This window comes from Elaeis guineensis, chromosome 1 (assembly GCF_000442705.2).
Source record: "Elaeis guineensis isolate ETL-2024a chromosome 1, EG11, whole genome shotgun sequence".
Taxonomy (NCBI): Eukaryota; Viridiplantae; Streptophyta; class Magnoliopsida; order Arecales; family Arecaceae; genus Elaeis; species Elaeis guineensis.
The window spans coordinates 154,794,924-154,816,074 of NC_025993.2; the positions used below are offsets into that span (position 1 = coordinate 154,794,924).

Sequence of the window (21,151 nt, forward strand, 5' to 3'; positions counted from 1 at the left end):
GATTATAGAATGTCATAATTTTTCAGAAAGAGATGGATACTTTAATCATTCAAAATTTCAAACAAAAAAAAAGAACTTCAAACATTAAATGCGGATTAAAAAGTGATAACTATGTGGCCCAACAAGATGGAGCTGTGCATTTTTACTCCACTGCATGTGGTGCACAAAGAATTACTCTTTTATAATTTATTAGGTTTTTGGCATCGTTGCTTGAACAAGGTCTGATGTTATGATATCAAGCACTTTCCTTCCGGATAGAAAAATAATTGAGTTTATATGTAATGAAATTTGTGGTACAAATAGGGAGAAGGAATTTCTCCATTCAATGTGGTCTAAAAGCAACTAAAACAAATTTTCTTTACAAAACTGAAAGTAGGGGATTTACCTTAACTTCTACAGACATCTATATTGGCAGGCTTCGCTTAAGTGTTAAAATGATTTAGAAACTCAATTCTCTTAACTGGAGTTGCATGTGTCTTCATCTAAAAGAGAATCGTTTATTATAATGAGTGCAATTGCCAATTTGTCCAAAAATGAAATAGGTGCCTAGATGATGTTTCCTACTTCCATTATTACTTTGAGAGCAATCTTCTGTATTTTTTTGTTTTTTTCTTGTAGGAAGGAGGGTCATCTTGAATTGGAGATTTTGCAGCTGTAAATAGGTTCAAATTGCAGAGGAGACAACCTTGAAAGCACAAGCATAGTGACACAATCGTTTTGGCCTCTGGTATAAAGCGGACTGAGAATTGAATGTGCCATAACTCCAGCAACTCAATTTAGCTCAACTTAAAAATGGTCTAGTTGTTTCATAATTGCCAACATGACCCTGAAGAATCCCTTGCATATGCTGCCTGCAACCTATGTTTGACCAAAACCATTTGGTCCTACTAGTATACTTATCTGGGACAATCAAAGGCGGCAGCGCCATCTTAAACTTGCGAAGGTACAGTCTCTTTCATCGGCCCGGACATGGAATAATTCTCATGATGATTGGGGTAACAAGCGAGCCATTTCCATTTGGTCGGCGACTTTTATCAGCTCGTAACATCAATAGGTCCACCACTCTCACGGTCCAGAATGACCAACCCAAAATTTGTATCACACTAGAGTTGCATTCCCCACTGGAACTGCTCCGCCCCGAGGAGCGAAGAAAAAGAAGGGAAGAAAAGAGAAGCAAAGCGGACTAGAAATGGGAAAAGAAGTCTTTATGAACGAGTCCCGATCCTTCCTCGTGCGGACCTTTTTTCTTTACCTCAACGTCTCTCTCCCTCATCTCTTCTTCTTGGGACGCCGATCCTTTGCACGCTCGACCTCCTTCCTCCGCCCTTCCGCGCAAGGAGGTGAACCCCGTCTCCCCAATTCCTTCGCATCCTCTTCCGGATTTCTAGGGTTTTACGCGAGAACTTACAGCCTCTTTCTTCTTGTCCTTTTCGAGGGTTTTTTTGAAGCCGTTCGATTCGACTGAGAGGAGGAAGAAGGGAGAGAGACAAACAGAGAAAGAAAATGTCTGCTCCCTCCCAGGTCACCATCACTCTGGGCCGAAGTGGTCAGGTAATCTCTTTCTCTTTCACTCTCTCTCTCTCTTGCTCTCGATGTAGTTTGAGTTGGTTTGACATCCAACATTACCTCATAGGCTTATATTTCATTGGATGCCGCGTTGCTAACTGTTCATCTCTTTAGCGAGATCGTTCGACATAATTTGATTTTATGTCTCTAAATCATGTCTTTGACTAGTATTAGTATGTATTTAAACACCATGAAGTATTTAATCTGCAGTTGACGCCTTGTAATGTGAGATTCTGGAAGGTATATTTGGCTGTTTTAATCCAGTTGTTTCTAATATCGAGTATTGATAAGGAATGATTAGCGTGTGGAACGCATTGTTTCGGAGATGATGGAGAAATCCTCTCATTACAACTAGAAGGCTGGGGACTGAATTATTAGCCACTCCAGGAAGGGCAGGGCGGATTCTTATAAAAGTTACGGTTTTTGTAGACTGGTCCATGATACTGGTTCTATCTTTCATTATATGGGCTTTGAAGACGTTGCCTTTATTGCTTGTTAGCTTCAGCTAAAGTGAGATATATAATGGCTTTTGAAATGTGCCTCCAACACCCCCCTACCCCAACAAAAAAAAAAAAAAAAACTCAAAAAAAAAAAAAAAGAAAAAAGAAAGAAAGAAAAGAATTTCATGGCTGATACCAGACAGTATCATCTTCCATTTTTGCATATGCCGGGAGTAAGTATGAGTTCATTTGACGATATTTTTACTCCGGGCCCTATCAGCATCTGAAGGAATTTAGTGAGACATCTAAATGGACTTTCTTGATGGATTTCCTACATCTGCTGACAAGAAACAGTTCTTAATGTGAGACAAAGTGTTCATGAGTCAGACATTTCCTACAACTATGAAATGTCAGCCTGATGAAAACTTTGTATATTCTAAAGTTAAAACTGCCAAATTAAGCATGTCAAGGTGCAAATTTATCCTTGTAATTGCTCAATTAATTGGTTTCACCACTTACCATGGCAAGAATCTCTATGTCAGGAAGTCCTAGTAAGTACTTCAAATTGGGAAACTCTAGTGGATTTACCATAGCTTACAACATGAAAAAGATGTACGATGGATTCCATGGATTGTTTAGTGGTACAAAAAATTCCACTTGGAGTCCAAACATATGTCTCAACATGAGCTGTCCAAGGACATACTTCTCTGCATTGCTTATATGAAATATTTGTCTTCCCAAGCTCAGCTGAAGGTGTATGCTGAAAAAGAGTGCATTAAAGAGAGTGTAATGTTGGTTGTTGGTTTGCATCTGCATAGACAATCCTCACAACCGACTCCAACATCTCTTTAGTTATCAACTTATTGTAGGTTTCTTTCTTTTTGTTTGAAAAAATTGGAAAGTATCTGCTGGTTTGAACTAGTTCATGCTTCCCAGCCCTATCTAAATGTGGTGAAGTTGAACTTAAGTTGGAATCTACAAAATCAGATTGTCAAGTGTCATGATGAGTGCTGTCAAGCAGGTGCTTTTTTAGTGGAACTTTATGCCTTGATGACTATTATGGTTCTCGTGAATCATCGACCCTTCCATGGGGCTTCTGTTTTGGTTTTCTTAGGTCAAATATGCAACATCCAGAGTCAATTCCACCAAATAATTCGTTCTTAATCAAAGGTCTGAACTGGTGCATGAATTGGCTAGTTTGAAAAACTACTTGTTAGTCCTATTGTCAAGTGTCAGAACGAAAACTGTTAAGCAGGTGGCTCATTGAACAGATGTTCTTGTCCTTGGAGGATGTTACACATTAGGTTCTCTAGAAATTCTAGTCATCACCAATCTTGAGGAGAGGATATAGATAAGTAGGTGAGAAGTAATGGTAAATTTTTCAAAGGGTTCTTGTATTTGAGAAAGTGACCAGGAGTCCAGTAGATATCTTCTGCATGGGGATGGTGAGATTCAATTGGTTCCAATTTCCTTCTCCTTTTGTGTCTGTGTTGGTGCCTTTTTATCTCTTTGTTTTCCTTCGGGGGACAAACCATCTGTCAAATAAATAACTGCTTCTTACCATTCATTTTTTTTCTATTCCATTCAGTTTGTCATGGAAAAAATATTTATAATTTGGTATTTGGCTTTTTTGGACATTTTAAGTTTTATGGAGTAAATGATCGATGGCATATTTTCAGAATTTTAATGGTTTATCATATAAAATGCAAACTGAAAAAGTTGTGTTCAAATCCTCTAGACAGGACTAGTGGTTCAGTTTATATAGGAAACATTTGAGGGAGAGAAAGAGATTATGGTCTGTACATGACAAAATTTAGGTTTTCTAAAGTCCTTGTGCAGATGACAGGACACAACTCACATGGCACACATAGGACATTCTATAGACATGGTTTTGTTGTGGTCCCTGAATTCATGCACTTTAGCGGACAAAGGAAAGGGATAAAAACATATAAAGGGAACTCAAGAAAGAAAGAATGCATAGAGAGGGATGGAGGCAGGGGGTGGGGCGGGGGAAGAGAGAGAGAGAGAGAGGCATGGTCTATTCTCTGCCCCCAAGTCTTCCTCCTTGAGTTGTGGTAGTTGATCAGCTGTTCCCCCAACTCCAAGTCTGTTCTTATTTGGGGCAAGGGGTTGGACATTATCAGATGACTTCTCTGTTTCAGGATAATGGTCATGATGGTGACCTAGGGTTTTGACAGGCATGTCTATCATGAATGAGGTTAATTCTTGTAGGGATTAGGGATGGGAGAGAGGTTTAGGGGTCGTCTTGATCAGATGGGAAAAGCCATATAAAGGCATTTAAAATGTTTTGGACTGGATGCGTCCAATATGCGGTCAAGACCCTTTCATGATCAAAGAGAGAGTTTTCACAAGTATCTACTAAGTCAATGGTGAAGATAATCCTGGAATGACATTGAGGTCTCTCAATGGACATGGCATTTGTATTTATGTACATGTTTGCATGTGTATATGTTTGTAACTAGTCCAATTGTTACGTTTCCATAGTACGTGATTTTTGAGGTTGCTGCACCTCATTCTTCAGGCATATGCCTGCTCCTTATCTAAGTAAACTAGTGGTGAGAAATGAGAGGTGATGGTAAGGGACTGACTGAAAATCAAGTATTAGGGTGGACCTTCAAAATGGAAATGCGGACGGTAACTCCAGTTATTTGTTTCCATTAGGAAGGATCACCTTTGATGGTATCACTTTGGCTAACCTAATCCAAGTTGAATTTCATGGATGATGATAGACCATAATAAGCTTGCCTCAATGTCTATATTCATGGCTATTAGATTGAAGACTCAGAGGAGCATAGACAGGGATCTTTTTTGAACATAAAGACCAAATTAAGCAATACTAATTGACAATCCATAATGGAAGGTAATTTTAACATTTTTTCAAAAACTTTCATTGATAGTGGAAGGCTCTCTGGGATGCCTGAGGCTGTTGACATTTCCTATACATGCTTATAGGTTTGTAATGAGATAGTGGACTCCTTAACCAACACTATGTCCAAAAAGTGCTTTAAATGTTGGCAGTGCTTTGTGATAATTGTTTCTTCTTTGACATATTGAATTCTTCTCTGATTAGATACTTCACAATGTGATTGGCAACTTGCAAAACTCACACGCCATATAGATACCATGAATTTTGTTGGCTTTATGGATATAATAATTTTAAATTTATGTAGTTGTTATAGCTTAATAAAAATTGAGTGCCTTCAATGAAATACATAGTGCATAGACATGTATATGGTTGGCTATGCCATATCTTATGTTGCTTCTTGTTCTTGTGCAGTATTTAATATCAGTTTGTTACTATCATGTTGGATAAAATGGAAATAAAGATTGTTTAAACTAACCGAGGTTGTTCTGTGCAACACTGTTTTTTAAACTGGCCTCTAGTTTTTCTTGTTGCAGGTTGTCAAGAAAGCAGGGCCTACATCTGATGTTAATCATTCTGATGACATGCCATCCTCAGGCGGTAAGCGGCCAGCAAGGGAGAGGTTGGGAAGCAACATGGACAAGAACAAGCGGTATGCCCTTTTTCCCTTTTAGTTATTCAAGCTGCTTCCAGATTCTCTGGCATCAATTATCTATTCAACTGGATCATATTTTGTCAAAACATACAGCTTCGATCATTTAGAAACCAACATTTTTTTTTTTGAGAAAATACTTGAACATTTAACTTGTATCATCACATTTTTGTTAAAATAGCAATAGAATTCTTATGTATAGTAATTCATAGCTGTCAAATGTTTAGCTGCTAATTCTTATGTATAGAATTCTTACGTTTTCAAGTTCCTCGTTGTTAAGTTTCAATCGTGCCTAGTAGAGTATAAGGTGTAAAAATATGAAATATGATTTATTACCAGGAAACATTTAGATTTCAGTTTTCTAATATGAGCAAGAGCTGTGACATCAGATCTGATATGCATCCAAAGATATAGTAAACATGTAAAAAGGAATCCACCCAAAGAGGAATCCTTGGTGATGCATTTTTAATATTGAAGGGACATCGATCTTTTCCCTTTAAACTCCCTTTTAATCATGGTTGAGGTTGTATGGATTACAATTGACAAATGAAAATTGACCTTCCATTGCAGATTGGTGGTTGACAAGGCTGATTGTGTAAAAAGATGTTAAATAGAATCAAGCGTCGTTATGCATGTTTCTGGATTCGTTGGTGGTGATGAAGACAGATATAATAACCTATTTTGTCTTTGGTTCAGATCAGGTCAAATTGGGATCAAGTTAAAAAACCCTTGACACATACATCATCCATTTATGATTATAGCAAACCTTGCTCAACCTGCCCACCCAATTATGGCTTCACTCATGAGTTATATATATGTTACAAAATGAAGGAGATAGGACCAAGAAGAGAATTTGTAGAATAGGGTGTTGCGCGCGCGCGCGCAAGAGAGAGAGAGGGAGAGAGAGAGAAGAAGAAGAAGAAGAAGAAGAAGAAGAATAAAACATGTCCTCAACATGCTGTTTGCTCCACTTTTCTTTTCAATATGCTTTATTTTGCTTCTTAGCCATTAACCATAAGCTGTTGTCAACCATCCAGATCAGTCTTGACTAACCCATGGCCAACTGCATTAATACTGCTATCCTAGAGACCTAGGACTGGGTTAAGGGTTGGAACATCCTGCGGTGACCTGTCAGGTCCAAGGTTCAAACTCAAATCTGATCCATTTATATTTGGATTGATCTTGGATACCCAAAGTTGACCCAATTATGACAAAATCTCACCGAAATCCATTTATTCCAAGTATGTTTGGGCAGGCTAGCAATTCTGAGTCAAAAATTGCCTCCTGTAGTTGAGATTGTATATGATGTGGGTGAGGGGGACTTTTGTGATGGCATGGGTGCTCATTAAAATATTCAAGGATTCTTGATTTGTTCTTCTATATGATGTCGATGTGGTGATCCTGAAGAAATATGCAAAGCTACCTTTGTTTGACTTCTAGATGTGTTGCTTATCATTATGTATGGGAAAGGATCATTTATTAGTTTACATGTATTGATCTTCTTCATGTTTTTGAAGAATAGGCTCGTAAAGTATGTTAGTTCAATGACTTTGCTGTTGTTCAATAAGTGGGGTTGTCACGACATTTTTGGACAATCTCTAGCCAGTATTGGAAATATCTCATACACATTGTTTTTTTGTAGGTCACTTAGTAGGTCAAAAATAGGTACACTTTATTGTAGTCTGTTTAATAATTGAGTTTTAAATTATATGAAGTACATTTTGATTTTCCTTTGGGTTTGTCAGATATTTCTCTCTCCCATTCTGGAATTGATGTGTCATTGTAAAAGGAAATTACAAGAAAATATTTTATATGTTATATACATGTCATAATATTTTATATGTATGTATGTGTGCTTGATACATAGTTTATATGCCTTAAAAGCATATGAATGTTTGTTTTTAAATATCTTGAGTATATGTTGTGATCAACATTGTGGATCTTCAATTTGGATGGTCCATTATTGATTTTTGAATTATGATATGTTTTTTCAAAATTTGAACCAAGGATATAAACACTGCCGGTTTGGTATAGTATCACTGGAAGCATAGTGCTTCAACAGAAAAATGATACTGATACAGGTGCAAGACACCGGTTCTCTCTTGAAGCAGTCCATCTTGACTGCATTGGAACTATACTGTTCCAGGACAACACTAGCATGGGTCTCAATACCATATTTAAAGCCTTAACTTGAATGTTCAATGTGCAGTCCAACTCATATACATATGTACACATACAAACATACACAGATGCACCCACGTGCATGCACGTGCACACACACACACACACCCACCCACACACACACGTGTGTGTGTGTTTGGGGGGTGTTGGGGTGTGGCGTGTGTGTGCATTCCAAGTCCAAGCTTTGTTAACCAAGTGGGGAGAAATGGACAGGTTACTTTTATTCCTGACAATATATCTCTATGCTATGGATTTGATCATCTTCATAATTATATACATCTACATCTGCATGCATTTCTAAATATCTATATATGGATGGTGGCCCACGAGGATTTCCTAGGCATTTTAGGTCTGTCTACAACCAGGTGGTTGCTAAGGGAGTGCCTATAGGGCTATACAATGTTAATAGGAAATAATCATAAATGTATGCATGTATGTATATGTGTGTGCATGTCTCTGTAGGTATGTCTGTATGTGTTTGTGCTTATGTATGCATGAGTTTATATATGTATATATTTATGTCAGTGTGCACATGCATGCGCACGTGCATGTGAAGTATAATTATATTTCAAATTTTATTTGCCTAACAATGAGACTTCTTCTTTTCTGCAGCCAACGAAATGAAAATCATGGTCTGAGCTTGGGTAATGGAATTCTGAATGATGGCAAGCAGATTAGATCCAGTATCCATCTCAGTCTTTTTGCCTGGCAGATTTTCGTTTGACCTGTTTTCCTTTGCTTCTGTTGATACCTTAATCATATAAAGATCATTGGGTTGGCCAACATGATCTGAGATTGAAACTTTTGAATAAAAGTTTATCTCATAGAAGAGATGTTGACCTTCGTGAAAAGCTTTCTCGGAAAACCCAGGATTTATGGAGATATGATTCACGGCAATATGCACCAGATTCAAGGGCCTCTGGCGCTACAAGGCAAATTCCTCCAGCAAGAAGTGCAGATGATTTGCAACATCTGGATTCATTGAGAAAAACTTATTCTTCTTGGACTTTGGATGGGTTAAGGCATAGATCTCCAGATAGACTTATCAGTGCTGCTTGGGGTGTGTCCCCTCAAAGGAATTATGATGATCGGCAGCATGTGCCACCAGTAAGGTCTGTCGATGCTCCGAGACCTGTGTCTTATATGAACAAAGCTTTTTCTACAGTTCCTGGAGATGCTGCAAAACCTATTGTTCGGGCTCCTCCACCAGCAGCCATCATACAGAAAAGCCCTTTTGCAGTATGTATTTTAGTCCCTTATAATTGCTTTCTTTGTTCTGCACTAAAATTGCTAATAATCAGGCTATTGTTTTAGATTGTAAAATCACATTAGATAATCTCAGCCAATATTTTGATATCATATTGGCTGATATCTCTTGGGATACTCAGCTAAGATAATGGTGTCCAAGATTTTGTATCATATTTAGTGTTTATGGGAGTCTGGTATTTGGCTGAGATGAAACTTTCTCAGGAGTGCCCCAATTAATTCTACTTCTGTCAAGGGAATAAATAAGAAAACAATAGACATGAGACAAGTTTATCTATTAAAACTGGGATTTTATTCATAATTTATGATCTATGCACATAAATTATATATAAAAAAGAAGAGCATCTGCATGAATGTAAAACATAGGTTCTCTTTCTTTGTATGTTATTATTTCTGTAACGATTTAAATGTTTCCCACCAATGGTACTTGGGCCCACCAGTTGGCACTGCTCTCAGTGCATATGTTGGGAAGAGGTCCCTGGTTTGAACCTGGAAGCTGACACCCGCATAGTATTTCTAAAAACAAAAGATTTAAGTGTACTTTCCAGTTTCCAATATTTTTGAATTTTAACAGTCTCTGATTTTCCAGAACCTTGACTTGCAAAAGTTGAAGAAGATAGTCTGCTTCTCTTCTAGCCTCAGTCCTATGAAATTCTGAACTTTCAATTGGATAATTTAAAATTTCTAGGTACAGTTTTTTTGTGTCTTCTTACTTAGAGTTTATTACTTTCTTTCCATGTGTTCAAACATGTCCATAGAATGGGCTAATGAACTTGTTCATGTACTTCTAATAGTAATGAAATGGATGAGTTTAAGTAGTTGAGATGTTTACTTTTCTCCTACAAAAATTATGTGCAATGTATATAGTTCTTTATAAGCTACTGGTTTTTCTGTTTTTTGCAGTCTGACAAACGACTTACTGTTTCAAGCTTGCTGCATTCATTGGGGTTGGAGAAATATGTTATTACCTTTCAGGCAGAGGAGGTAATTCTTTTTCTTCTTTTGAACCTTTTTGTCTATGTTCATTCCCCTACAAACTCTCTGCAAAAAAATGCATGGTTAACTGCAGTCTTTTTGTTGATCAACAACCCTGAATTGTAGTATTGCTCCAAGTTATTTAACTGGTGGTTTGATTTAAATTTGACTTGCCCTGCTGACTGTTAGCACATCTTATGATCAGAATTTCATCATTGGCTCGTACCACTATTACATTTGTTCTTGCCTGGTGCTAATGTCTCTACTTGATTGGCTATTCTTGAAATCATATATTTTGGACAAAGTCTGAGGCATTTTTCTACTTTGTTTGGTACACAGCGCATGTAACTTCATTTATAATATTTGAAAGAGAAAATTATCTATAGGTCCTTAGATGGATCCAAAATTATTTTTAAGTCTCTGGATTTTTCAAGTTGAATAAAAAGTCCTTGAAATGCTAAAAAGTTATTTCTAGGTCCTTACCGTCCACACAGATTGGTTACACAGGTTCATGTTCAGGTTACACGAATTTGTGTTCAAGTTACATAGGTTTATATTCAGGTTACGCAGATTATCTAGTTTCAATATCTGGTTATGCACGTTCATGTTCAGATTGTGCAGGTATGTACCTTGGTTACACAGAAATAACTCCTTAGCATTTCAAAGATTTTTTATTCAACTTAAAAAGTCCAGGGACTTAAAAATAATCTCAGATCCATCTAGGGACCTATAGATAATTTTTCCTATTCGAAACTTGTGGTAGCAAAATATTGTGGTTCTTAGGAATAACAGAGAACCTGTGGATTAATGTTTTATAGATAATTTACTTATATAATTTTTTTTCATTATTTTCTATAGGTCTTTTTATAAACTAAAAATATTATGTTTGACATAATCTGATGAAACAATCTTGCTGCTCATGTCTTACTATCTCCCAATTTTTGGCACAAACTCAAATAAAACATAACATGGCTATTCATGGTCTTTGCTTTGGGTCATCAAACATGGGGTCCATCATGCAAAATTGATAGTTGATTTGACTATGGACAAGAAGTGAAGAGGCAGGCTTAACCACCAATGTTGAAAGCCAGAAGGGAAGAGAGGTCCCAAAGCAAACCAGTGCCAGCAGGCACAAAGCCATATTTTAGTGCAGGGACCAAGGTTCGCTGTATCGGTACCGGACGACGTGCCGGTGCCGGACCAGTACAGTACGGTACCGGTACTGTACCGTACCGACATGGTACGTCTAGGTGTACCGGTCCGATACCGGTACACAATATTTTTTTTCGATTTTCAATTTTTTTTTTGGATTTTTGAAGTTAATAATTGATAAATACAACTTCAATATGGTATTATATTGCATATTATTGACATATTTGGGTTCAATTTGGAGTTAGGTTGCGGTACAAAGACTCTTGATCCAAAATTTCAAACATATATCTATTTACATTATATTTCAACTATGTCATCTTAAAACTAAAGAAAAAATATATAAAATACGCATTAAAATGTATCTAAATATTTAAGTACAAAGCGCGATAACTGATATACGAACCTTAAGATGTACTCTGCATTTAATTTCTTGTCGAGTGTCTGTGACGCTCGTAGATGTCTGGATCATCAACATAGTCTGAAGGGATATCAGTCCAACCCTCTAGCCAAGCTGCACCATACTCTCGAATATTCATCATCCCATTAGGCATCCTCTCTGGATTGTAAAACATCTCGGACCTCTCGCTAAAATTCTGACTCTGAGAAGTATCTTCGAGATGATGGTACGGTTGTGGATGAGCCCATCCAAATATGCTAGTAGCAAAATCTGATCCGTAAGATGCTCCAGACTGTATAGGACAGTAATCACTAGAAGATGATGCCTCGGATGCACCATATGCATATGGATCATAAGGTGGCTGTGGATAATAGGATCCATAATGCGGGATGATCCAGATACATCCATGGACCCTACTCCACGTGCAAGATCATCCGCAGTATATATATAATTAAAATATATACAAGTATAACAAAATACGATAGTTTAATGATAATTAAAATAATTATATATAATTTTAAAATAATTTTAATAATTATTTTAAAATTTATAAATTCAAAATAAATATGTTATATGCTTCAAATAATATTTTTAAATTAACTAAAGTATAACACTATTTTTATATATTTTTTATTTTATAATTAAATTTTTTAATTTAAATAATTAAAAAAAAATTTTTAATTTCAAATATTTGAAAAAAAAATTTGAAATTAAATTTAAGTAGCTTGAATCATTCTAAACATGATTCCCAAACTCTAATTTTTTTCTCTAAAATTTATTTTTTTTAATTTTTAAATAAATAAATATTTAAAAATATTTAAAAATATATAATTAACGAAAATTATCAATTTTAGTGTCATCGTGTAGATCTTCCAAAGATCTATCACATATAATTAAATCATACCAAAATCATAAGATTTTGGCATGATTTTCTCCTATTTGTATTTTATCTCATTTTTATCCTATTTCTAATAACAAAAATAAAAAAAAATTATTTACTAACAAAATAACAGATTATCTTACCTCCGGCCAAAGATCAGCCTCTTCTCAAATCACTCCTCCAATTTCACGAAATTTTGCCTTCTTTTCTAATTTTTTGGAGGTCTCGACGATTAAGTTGCCCACGGCCATGGATGTTCTCTGAGAACTCTCAAAGAACACCAAAGGCCTGGTGCTTATTAAAGCATCAGGCCCTCCCCCCATGTGAAGTAGGCCTAATAAGTATCAGGCCCTCCCCCCATGTGAAGTGGGCCACGTCCATTTCTCTCCCCCCTCTCTCCCCCCAACCACGTGAAAAGGCTCCCACCTTCCTCCCTCCCCCCTTCTCCTGGGCGGTACAGTTCGGTTCACCCCGAACCGGTCCAGAACCGAGCCGTACCGTCTGATTTCGAGCGGTATGGGCCCAAACCGCACCGAACCGAGCGGTTCGGTGCGGTTCGAGGTTGTGTTCCGAAAAAAAGGCCCGAACTGGACCGGTAAGGGACCGGTCCGGCTCGGTACGCCCCGTACCGGACGGTTCGGCCCGGTACAGCGAACCATGGTTGGGACCATACCCAATCTCTGACTCATAGGCAGATAGAACTCATGCCACCTAAAACATTAGGCAGGCCACATAGCAAAGAGGAAGTATATGTGAAATCACCAATTTAAATAGACGTTCTGAGGAAGGGAAAGAAAGAAACTAAGCAGGACAGAGATTCATGTAATCTTTTCTCAGTGGATTCAGCTAAGCAACAGAACTAACACTTACTGGTAGATTTTGATTGTTGTTCCTTGGTCTCCTATAATTATTACCTTAGTTTACTGAGCTTGGATATGCAATCTGCCAAAGCTGTATCTTGAATGGATGGATAGAGCCTTAATATGGAGTAATGAATCAAATGTTGATTTGAAATTGATTGATTTGATGTCGCTATTAGGCCGGTTTTCGATCATGGCTTCTCTCTGTCTAAACTCTATGAGATTTTGGAAGGTTGCTACCCAGTGGCATCAGCTTAAACATGCCAATGACACTGAACCAATGACGGTTAACCTTCCCATCAACTTGGCTAGGAATTTGGCAGTCCCCTAAGTGTTGACAAGAAGTTGAAAGCTGGTCATGGAATGTTTTGGAAATTCGGTGGATCCTTTTTGTTTTTAATAAATAAAGCTGACTTCATGTAGATTGTAGACGGCATGTTGGCAAAGGTTGCATGGTTTTGAATGGCGCACATGAAGAACCAGTAGGTGATATATGTTCAAGCAAAATTCAGTAAATTTGAATGTTTTCTTCTTGTTTCCTTTTGTCATCGGGTAATGCTCTTTTCTCATAAATGCCACATCTATTATTAGCCATAAGCTCAAAAGGGATTTATTCTAATTAGATATTGTAATGTTACTATCCAACGGTATCATAAGCCAGTCCCTGATTATCTACATGAAACAGATATGAGGTAAACCTTCTTCACTGGATAGTATTACGATAGAGTCCTTTCATTTACATCTAAGGGCTTATTCTTTTGAAGGTAAAAAATTTATCCAGGAATCTGTATTTTTCTAGATAAGTAAGCAATATTTAAATAGAAAAATAATTTACCTATGTTCTTTTATGTATTGAAAAAATGGCTTGAAAATCTGTTATACTTACCCATGTTCTTTTACATTACCAGTTTCCTAGATAAGTTGCTAAGATCTATCCATATTTTTCATAATATCTTTTATTATATAAATATTATTATATCTAATATAATATGATATATTATATTATATTAATATATTATATATTATATAATATTATTATATATAATATTATAATATATTATATTATTATGATATACTATATTATAATATAGTATATTATTATATTATGTTATTATAATTATAACGTTAATGGTATATTAGGAATAAATTAAAAAGATTATTTTTTTTGGTTGATGAGAAAATAATTTAGCGACCCCCTAGGTGAGTAATATTTTCCTCCATTTGATGGGTACATGCTATCCATGGGAAAATAATTTATTCATCTTGAAAAGTACGAGAACATGGGTAAGGGTCAATGAAAAAGTTGACTAACTTTTTCATGATATTTATCCACAAAAGAACAGGCCCTAAGTATCTTTCATTTCTTGGGTTGTTGCAAACCTTAAGTGGACCTAAATGCGAACTGATCTTTTCTGGGCTCTAAGCAATTCTGGGCTCAAAGCTGCTGCTGAGGTTCAAATCTTTGTTGACTTAAATTTTTAACAATGCACTAGTTAGTAAAACGAGAACAGAGCCAAACATTATCTTCACTGTATCTGATCTTGATTCAGGCTACCTTCTTTTTCGAATTTAATTTGTTTCATCAAAAAGGGAATCATCGAGGTTCTGCAACTTATTATTTCTGTATAATCTGTTCTTGATCTAGCAGAACCTGATACATAAACAGATACTCCATGTGCCAAAATCCTAAAATCAGTAGCTGAATTAGATCTCCTGTGCCAAGGTAGGACCAGGCTGCAACTAATCAGAAGCTTTTGTAATGAGAAAAGGCAACCTTTTAATTCGAAGAGAAACATTAAGCTTAATTTGTTCAAATGGTAAAAGCATGGGTTGCTATAATATTTTATGGTTTTTTGTATCTTTATTAAGTTCATTTATGGTACGTGTGAAGCATCTGTGTTCTATAATTAGATATATGATGCCAAGATAGGACCAGGCTGCAACTAATTTGAAGCATCTGTAAAGAGAAAAAAGCAACCTGTTACTTGGAAGATAAACATGAAACTTATTTCGTTCAACTGGTGACTGAATCATGGCTTGCTATATTATTTCTTTTATACATCCACTCAGTTCTACGAGTTATCCTTATTTCTCAGCCAAGCTCATATTCCAGTCAAGGCCTCCCTTCTGCACTATTTGTAATTAATTCTTGTTATATATGTCGACACTTAAATCCAGGTGATGCCATTTATTATTTTCCAATATTCTATGGCGATCATGGTGCATGAAACTTGTCAGTCGTTTCTTCATCTTCTATATCTCTTGATTCAGGTTGCTCCTTATTAGACCCAAAAAATATAATGAATTAGGCTGCTCTTAGATCCTTAGATTAAATTATGTTTAACTTGGCATTTTCATATTAAAGATCAGCATTCCTGAGGTACACTCTTGATATCACCAGCTTAAATTTTCTGTTGTCTCACATGCATGCTGTTGTAACAATTGTGGTGCACCTTAGCACATAATCCACCCAGCATTAACACACTGTATTCTTTCTAACTGCTTTATTTTTATTCAAAAACTACGAAGTGGAGATAATAGCGTTACAACCAGGACTACAACCATCAGTCTTGGTTGTAACCTCTTCTTCAATAGTACACACTAAATTTGGGTTATGGGAATTTGGTTCAACCCATTTCTCAGGTCCTATAAGAAATTTCTTCATATGGATAGATTACAAGTAGAGCTGCGAAATTACATTTAAAGAAGTTTGTTGTAATAATTGCCTAAGATGTGGTTGTCTATTCACAGGTGGACATGACTGCATTGAGGCAGATGAGAGACAGTGACCTCAAAGAACTGGGAATACCAATGGTAATTCTGGCTCCTATATTCTTGCGATAATTTTGTCTTCATTTTGCATTCAATTACAGTTTCATCTTTTAGATTTTAATCTTGAAAATAAATGCATGGAAATCCAAACCTGCAGTGATAAGGCTGGCTGTTTAGAGTGAAATATTCCAGTGGTCACAGAAGCTGGTAACATGGTGCTCGTTCTGAGCAAATTAAAGCAAAAACCTCCTAAAAAGTTTATGAGTAGTTGTGAATGTCTTTAAGGTTCCATAATCAAAATAACAACAAAAGGCTGCTCAGTTTCATATCTGAATTGTATGGGTCCAGATCATTTTGCTGCTGCCTAAGTGTTTAGACCGTAACCTGTCAGTAACAATCATCTACTTGCATTATCAAATTTCTCTACTTCCATCATCTAGACTGCAGTTCCTGTCAAAACTGGTAGTCTGTAAATTTGTTTTGCTCATTTGTTGTATTAAAGAGAATACTTTATTTTGATGATAACCTTAAAACTGACTAATTGAACACCCAGTTTTGGATATTTATCCTGCAATGAGGCCTTACATGGTTTTTCTAAGCCATTTAGAGATATATCTTATTATCTTTATCTTTTGCAACTTGATTCTTACAAGGTACAATTCCACATACAGGGACCTAGGAAGAAGATCCTTCTTGCTGTTTTAGCTCATTCAAAACAGTGGCATTAACAAAAGGGATGGATTTTGGATTTTGGATTTTGGATTTTTTTTTTTTCCTTTTATATGCTGCATGTTTTAACAACTTGTATGCATATTAAACTGGATCCTGTAAATCATCAAAAGCAAGCATTGTTCTCAAGTTTAACCCTTTTGAATCCAAGGTTGACATCTGTTTATTCAACATTTGTCTTTGAACGAAATCAAGAGCTATGTTACTGGATGCATCATGACATTATCCTTATAGATCAAATTTTGCAATTGAGGAAAGAAGCTAGTGCGATGTCAACAGGTTTTGATGGGAAGGCACACTGCTGCTCTTTCTGTCGCCACAATCTGTACCATTCCTCGCCGGCAATCGAACCGGAACTTTGGCGTCCTTCATGTAGGCCGGTTTGCAGGCATGGTCTGAAGGGAATCTGTGCTTCAGACAGACTTTCTGGTTGCATGTCTTGCATGTGCTGTTGTTGGAGAATGTCAGTAGCTCTTTGCAGCGTCTCACAGGGCACCTTGGCTTGTGCTTCTTGCGGGCATCACAGTCTCCAGACCTCTCATGCCGCTCCAATATGGTTGAGTCCTCCTCACCTGCCTTCTTCTCGATGGACATTGAGCAGACTTGGCACACCACAACTATTCTGCTGTTATGCTCTGCTTTTGGGCAGCTGTGTGCCTTGTAAGTTCGATGTTCCAAGCAGAACACCTGTAGGGAAACAAGTATAGGAGGTATATTTCATGAGCAACTCATCCAGGTTAGAGTAATTGAGTTTCTCCCAAATAGGATGTTTGAGAACTAGAGAGGAAGAAATTCAGAAATTGTTTTTATATATCTGCATATTTCTTTGTAATTGATTAATATCAATCAGATTTTGGAGGAACTAAAAAACACTGAAAGGAAATAAAAGAGACAAATAGGGGAATATTAAAGAGATAAATAGGGGAATCGCAGGTGGATTTGATTAAGGATGATCGAGATATTCCTCTTTGGTGATTACCAGATATTTGTCACATAAATAAATGGTGGTTGCAAATAACTATCTTATGTCTTGATAACTTTCTTTGAAAAGTTAATTTTCCTGACCAACCATTGTCAAACCATCCATGTGACCGATATCAGGTTTCCAAGTATCTCATATAAATAATTAACCAACTTTTTCACCAACTTTTTATCGGTCTAATGCTTTAACCAATTACGATAGTCAATGTATATAGATGAGAAGAAAAAAGATTACTCGTATTTGCTTGGAGTCATGAAACGAAGGATGGGTTGAGTTGGAAGGATGCGTGATTTTTATCCATTGTATCGAAGTTATTGCTCATCTATTCTGATTTATATGTAATAGATGAATTTTTATATTAGCTCTTTAATTTATTTTTTAAATAAAATTATAATATTTTTTTTATTTTTTGATTAATTTTATTAATATATATTTTATTTCATCGATACTATATTAATTATTTTATTTTAGAACATAATTTTTATAATTATAAATAAATATCTTCTATTTCATTTCTATTTACCATTTTACTTAACTTTTTATATAAAATTAATAATATATTATAAATAAATTTATTCATATATAATGAGTTTATAAAATTATTTATTTAATTAAATTAAAATTAAATATTTATATTACTTTTTATGTAATTATAATTTTTAGATATTTTAAATTTATATAATATTCTACTTTTTTAAATATAAATAAATATTATAAATTAATAATAATAATATTTTTATTAAATAATAATTTAATAAAAATATCATAAAAATATCATCCTTTCTTTTTCATTCATCCTATATCACAAAAAAAAAAAAAAAAAAATCATTCCATCCATTATTTCATATTTCACCAAGAGAACGAATGGATGAATCTATCCATCCTCTCCCTCATCAATCCTTCTTTAACTTCCCTATCCATCCTTCCTCTAATTCATTATTAGAGAAGATTAGTGTTGATAATTTGAAAGGTAAATATCAATTATCCTTTCATATTTTTGCTCTCTGATTGTCTTAGTTTTGCAGAAACTGGTAAGGCAGGGCCACTAGAAATTTTTTTTTCCCCCTCTCAAAAAGTAAAAATTCGGACAAGAAAAAGAGGAATTGACGAGGTTTATGATAGGTTCCTATAATCTATCAGGATGGTAGAAAAATATAGGAATTACCCTTTGACAGCCATCGCAGGTGAATGGTAGAAAATCGAGCTGCTTGCAATCCTCGTGGTCGCAGTGTGCTCCCAGATCAGGAAACGCTTCTGTTCCTCCTCGTCCCATCTCTCCTCTTCCTCTCTTTTTCCTCCTTTTCTATCTGTCAGCTCTTCGTATGTTCCTGGTTGGTATTCGGATGGATGGTACGGGATTCGTTACTTGGTTGTGATATTTATAGGTTCCCTCTCCCTTTTCCACGAAGAATATGGCTTGGCTTCCAAGAAAGACGGTGCTGCGCTGTTCACCGGTATCGTAACGGAGCCAAAAACTCCTCCCACGGGTGTTTTGGTCTTATCCGTAAAGATATTTCTAGGTTGTTCTAGTCCCCCCCATGCCCCGGCCGGCGTCCAAAAAATTTCTCTTTCTTCTCTTATTTCTATGGGCCGGGCCGTGTTGCGCGTGGGCCTGGTCAAATCCTTGTACATAAGGCGGCGTTGAGTCAATTGTTCAACGCGACTGCCGCACCAAACGCGAGTATCCTCGTAAACTAATAAACGATAGAGGGAGCAAGGTCAGACGAATTTGACAATTATTGTACCCTTGTCCGAGTATTAGATGGGGACAATTACTTCCAACGTGTTTCACCCTTCTCCTGAAAATATAGTATGAAATCGTGTGGTGTTAGCGGCGCTTGAGCTTCCATGGTCCGGTGAGAGTATTAAAATGGCTTAGACCAGTTGGTAGATTAGCTAGACTACCAGGAGAATCTAGCATTGGAGAATCTGGATGGTGTGTTTGTATGCGATCTTCTTTTTTTCGCCCATTGTGTTTCACCCAACCTCTATTGTTGTTTGGATATCACTTAGTGATTATGGTACTACGTATGAATCAGCAAATGTGTTTATCATTTGCAGTTGCGTGCACTACTAGTTATATGGTTTATTTCGAAGCATGATATTTCAGTATCTAGAGATCTCCGATCAAAGTGAGCCTCTTTTCTTTTCTTTTCTTTTCTTTTCTTTCTTGGGTCCCAATGACCCACCAATGTAAAAAAAATTGGGAGTATAGGCATAATAACATCTCCAATGGCAATCATATTGAACATGACGACTTTTAGGGCATCGTTGGATTTCTCTGATGGTTCATCCATGAAATAAGCCGTGTATAGGCTGGAAAAAGGAAAAAAAGAGCTTGAGAAGAAGTAGTACAAAGGGTTGGGAGTTTTTCCCCTTTTTTGGGATAAACATTGGGAGGTTTTCGTTCTTAGCAGCCTGGATAAGAGATCATGTTTTAACAGAAGTATATCCTAATTTTTCATCGGATTTTTATTTCCATCGCTATAGTTTATCCGACGTTGTACTATATAAAGGGATATATTCCACGGATAGTTTATCTGGACCTGCAAATAAGCCCCATTATTTTTTAATTAGGCAGTATAATAGCGCTGGTCAGGATAAGTTCTATAGGTAATGTAATTTAGATAAGATGATAAAGCTTTGGGCTATGCCCATTGTCTTATTAAAGCAAAAAAAAAAAAAAAAAAAAAAGATAAGATGATGTGGCACAAACGGCTACTTTATCTAATATGCAAATGCCAATTTTATCTACCGACTTGATTTTTGATTTTGTTAGTAGTAAACTAAATGTGTAGGATTCATCATAGTAAAGATAATTTGTCATGTCTAGAAAAATAATAGTAGCTGTTTGCAATGCCATAATATTGCTGATAATTTTTGATTTATTTATTCATTTTTTTTGAAAATAAATAAATAAATCTTCGTATCAAAATTTCAAAAAAAAATTAGAAAATAAAATAGTTTTGCCGCATATATTGCTAAACCTAGTTTATTTTTCTTCTTAGATTTCTAAAATAAAAACAGGAAAAAAAAAAAAAAGAATACCAAACCAGCCCTAGAGATAAGGACCGAGTCTGATTATAATTCTACTTCAAATTTCTACCGGTAACCCATATGAGAGTCTTGCTCAACTATGTGAGAGCTCCAGAGCTTGAACTCCACTTGAACCGTGGTCAATTGTTTTTTTTCTTCAGGAGAAGACCAGCCAACCAAAAATAGCTATATATATTGCTGCAACCCGAGCCAAACCGCTAATAGGCAAAACCAAGTTAAGCAAAACTTAGACGCACTTTTTTTTTTCTAATAAGTTATGCACTTTTTTTGGAGTTTGGTTTTGCACAACTAAAGCGCCAACCTGACCATCTGAGTCATTTATTGTGATCTTAATCCAACTAAGAAAACAAATTTGCCA

At 36.0% G+C, this 21,151-nt stretch overlaps 2 protein-coding genes across 4 annotated transcripts; one reads left to right on the plus strand and one right to left on the minus strand.

Moving 5' to 3' along the window:
• The first annotated feature begins 80 nt into the window (after nucleotides 1–80).
• On the plus strand, nucleotides 81–16,925 carry LOC105039148 (uncharacterized). Of its 3 annotated transcripts, none has more exons than XM_010915173.4 (8): nucleotides 81–1,340; nucleotides 1,449–1,551; nucleotides 5,427–5,542; nucleotides 8,336–8,406; nucleotides 8,490–8,962; nucleotides 9,893–9,973; nucleotides 16,005–16,067; nucleotides 16,697–16,925. In XM_010915173.4, exons 2-8 carry the CDS (start codon nucleotides 1,504–1,506, stop codon nucleotides 16,751–16,753), a joined length of 909 nt encoding a protein of 302 aa, XP_010913475.1. In that variant the 5' UTR covers nucleotides 81–1,340; nucleotides 1,449–1,503; the 3' UTR covers nucleotides 16,754–16,925. The 3 variants fall into 3 exon arrangements, with proteins under 3 accessions (XP_010913475.1, XP_029118566.1, XP_010913474.1); XM_029262733.2 differs by lacking the exon at nucleotides 16,697–16,925 and adding an exon at nucleotides 16,183–16,669 and having other exon boundaries at nucleotides 83–1,340; nucleotides 1,436–1,551; XM_010915172.4 differs by having other exon boundaries at nucleotides 84–1,340; nucleotides 1,436–1,551.
• Nucleotides 16,893–19,216, minus strand: LOC105039147 (zinc finger AN1 domain-containing stress-associated protein 12). Its single transcript, XM_010915169.4, has 2 exons — nucleotides 18,902–19,216; nucleotides 16,893–17,441 (listed from the first exon to the last, which is right to left on the minus strand). Exons 1-2 carry the CDS (start codon nucleotides 19,007–19,009, stop codon nucleotides 17,016–17,018), a joined length of 534 nt encoding a protein of 177 aa, XP_010913471.1. The 5' UTR covers nucleotides 19,010–19,216; the 3' UTR covers nucleotides 16,893–17,015.
• Nucleotides 19,217–21,151: the final 1,935 nt, after the last annotated feature.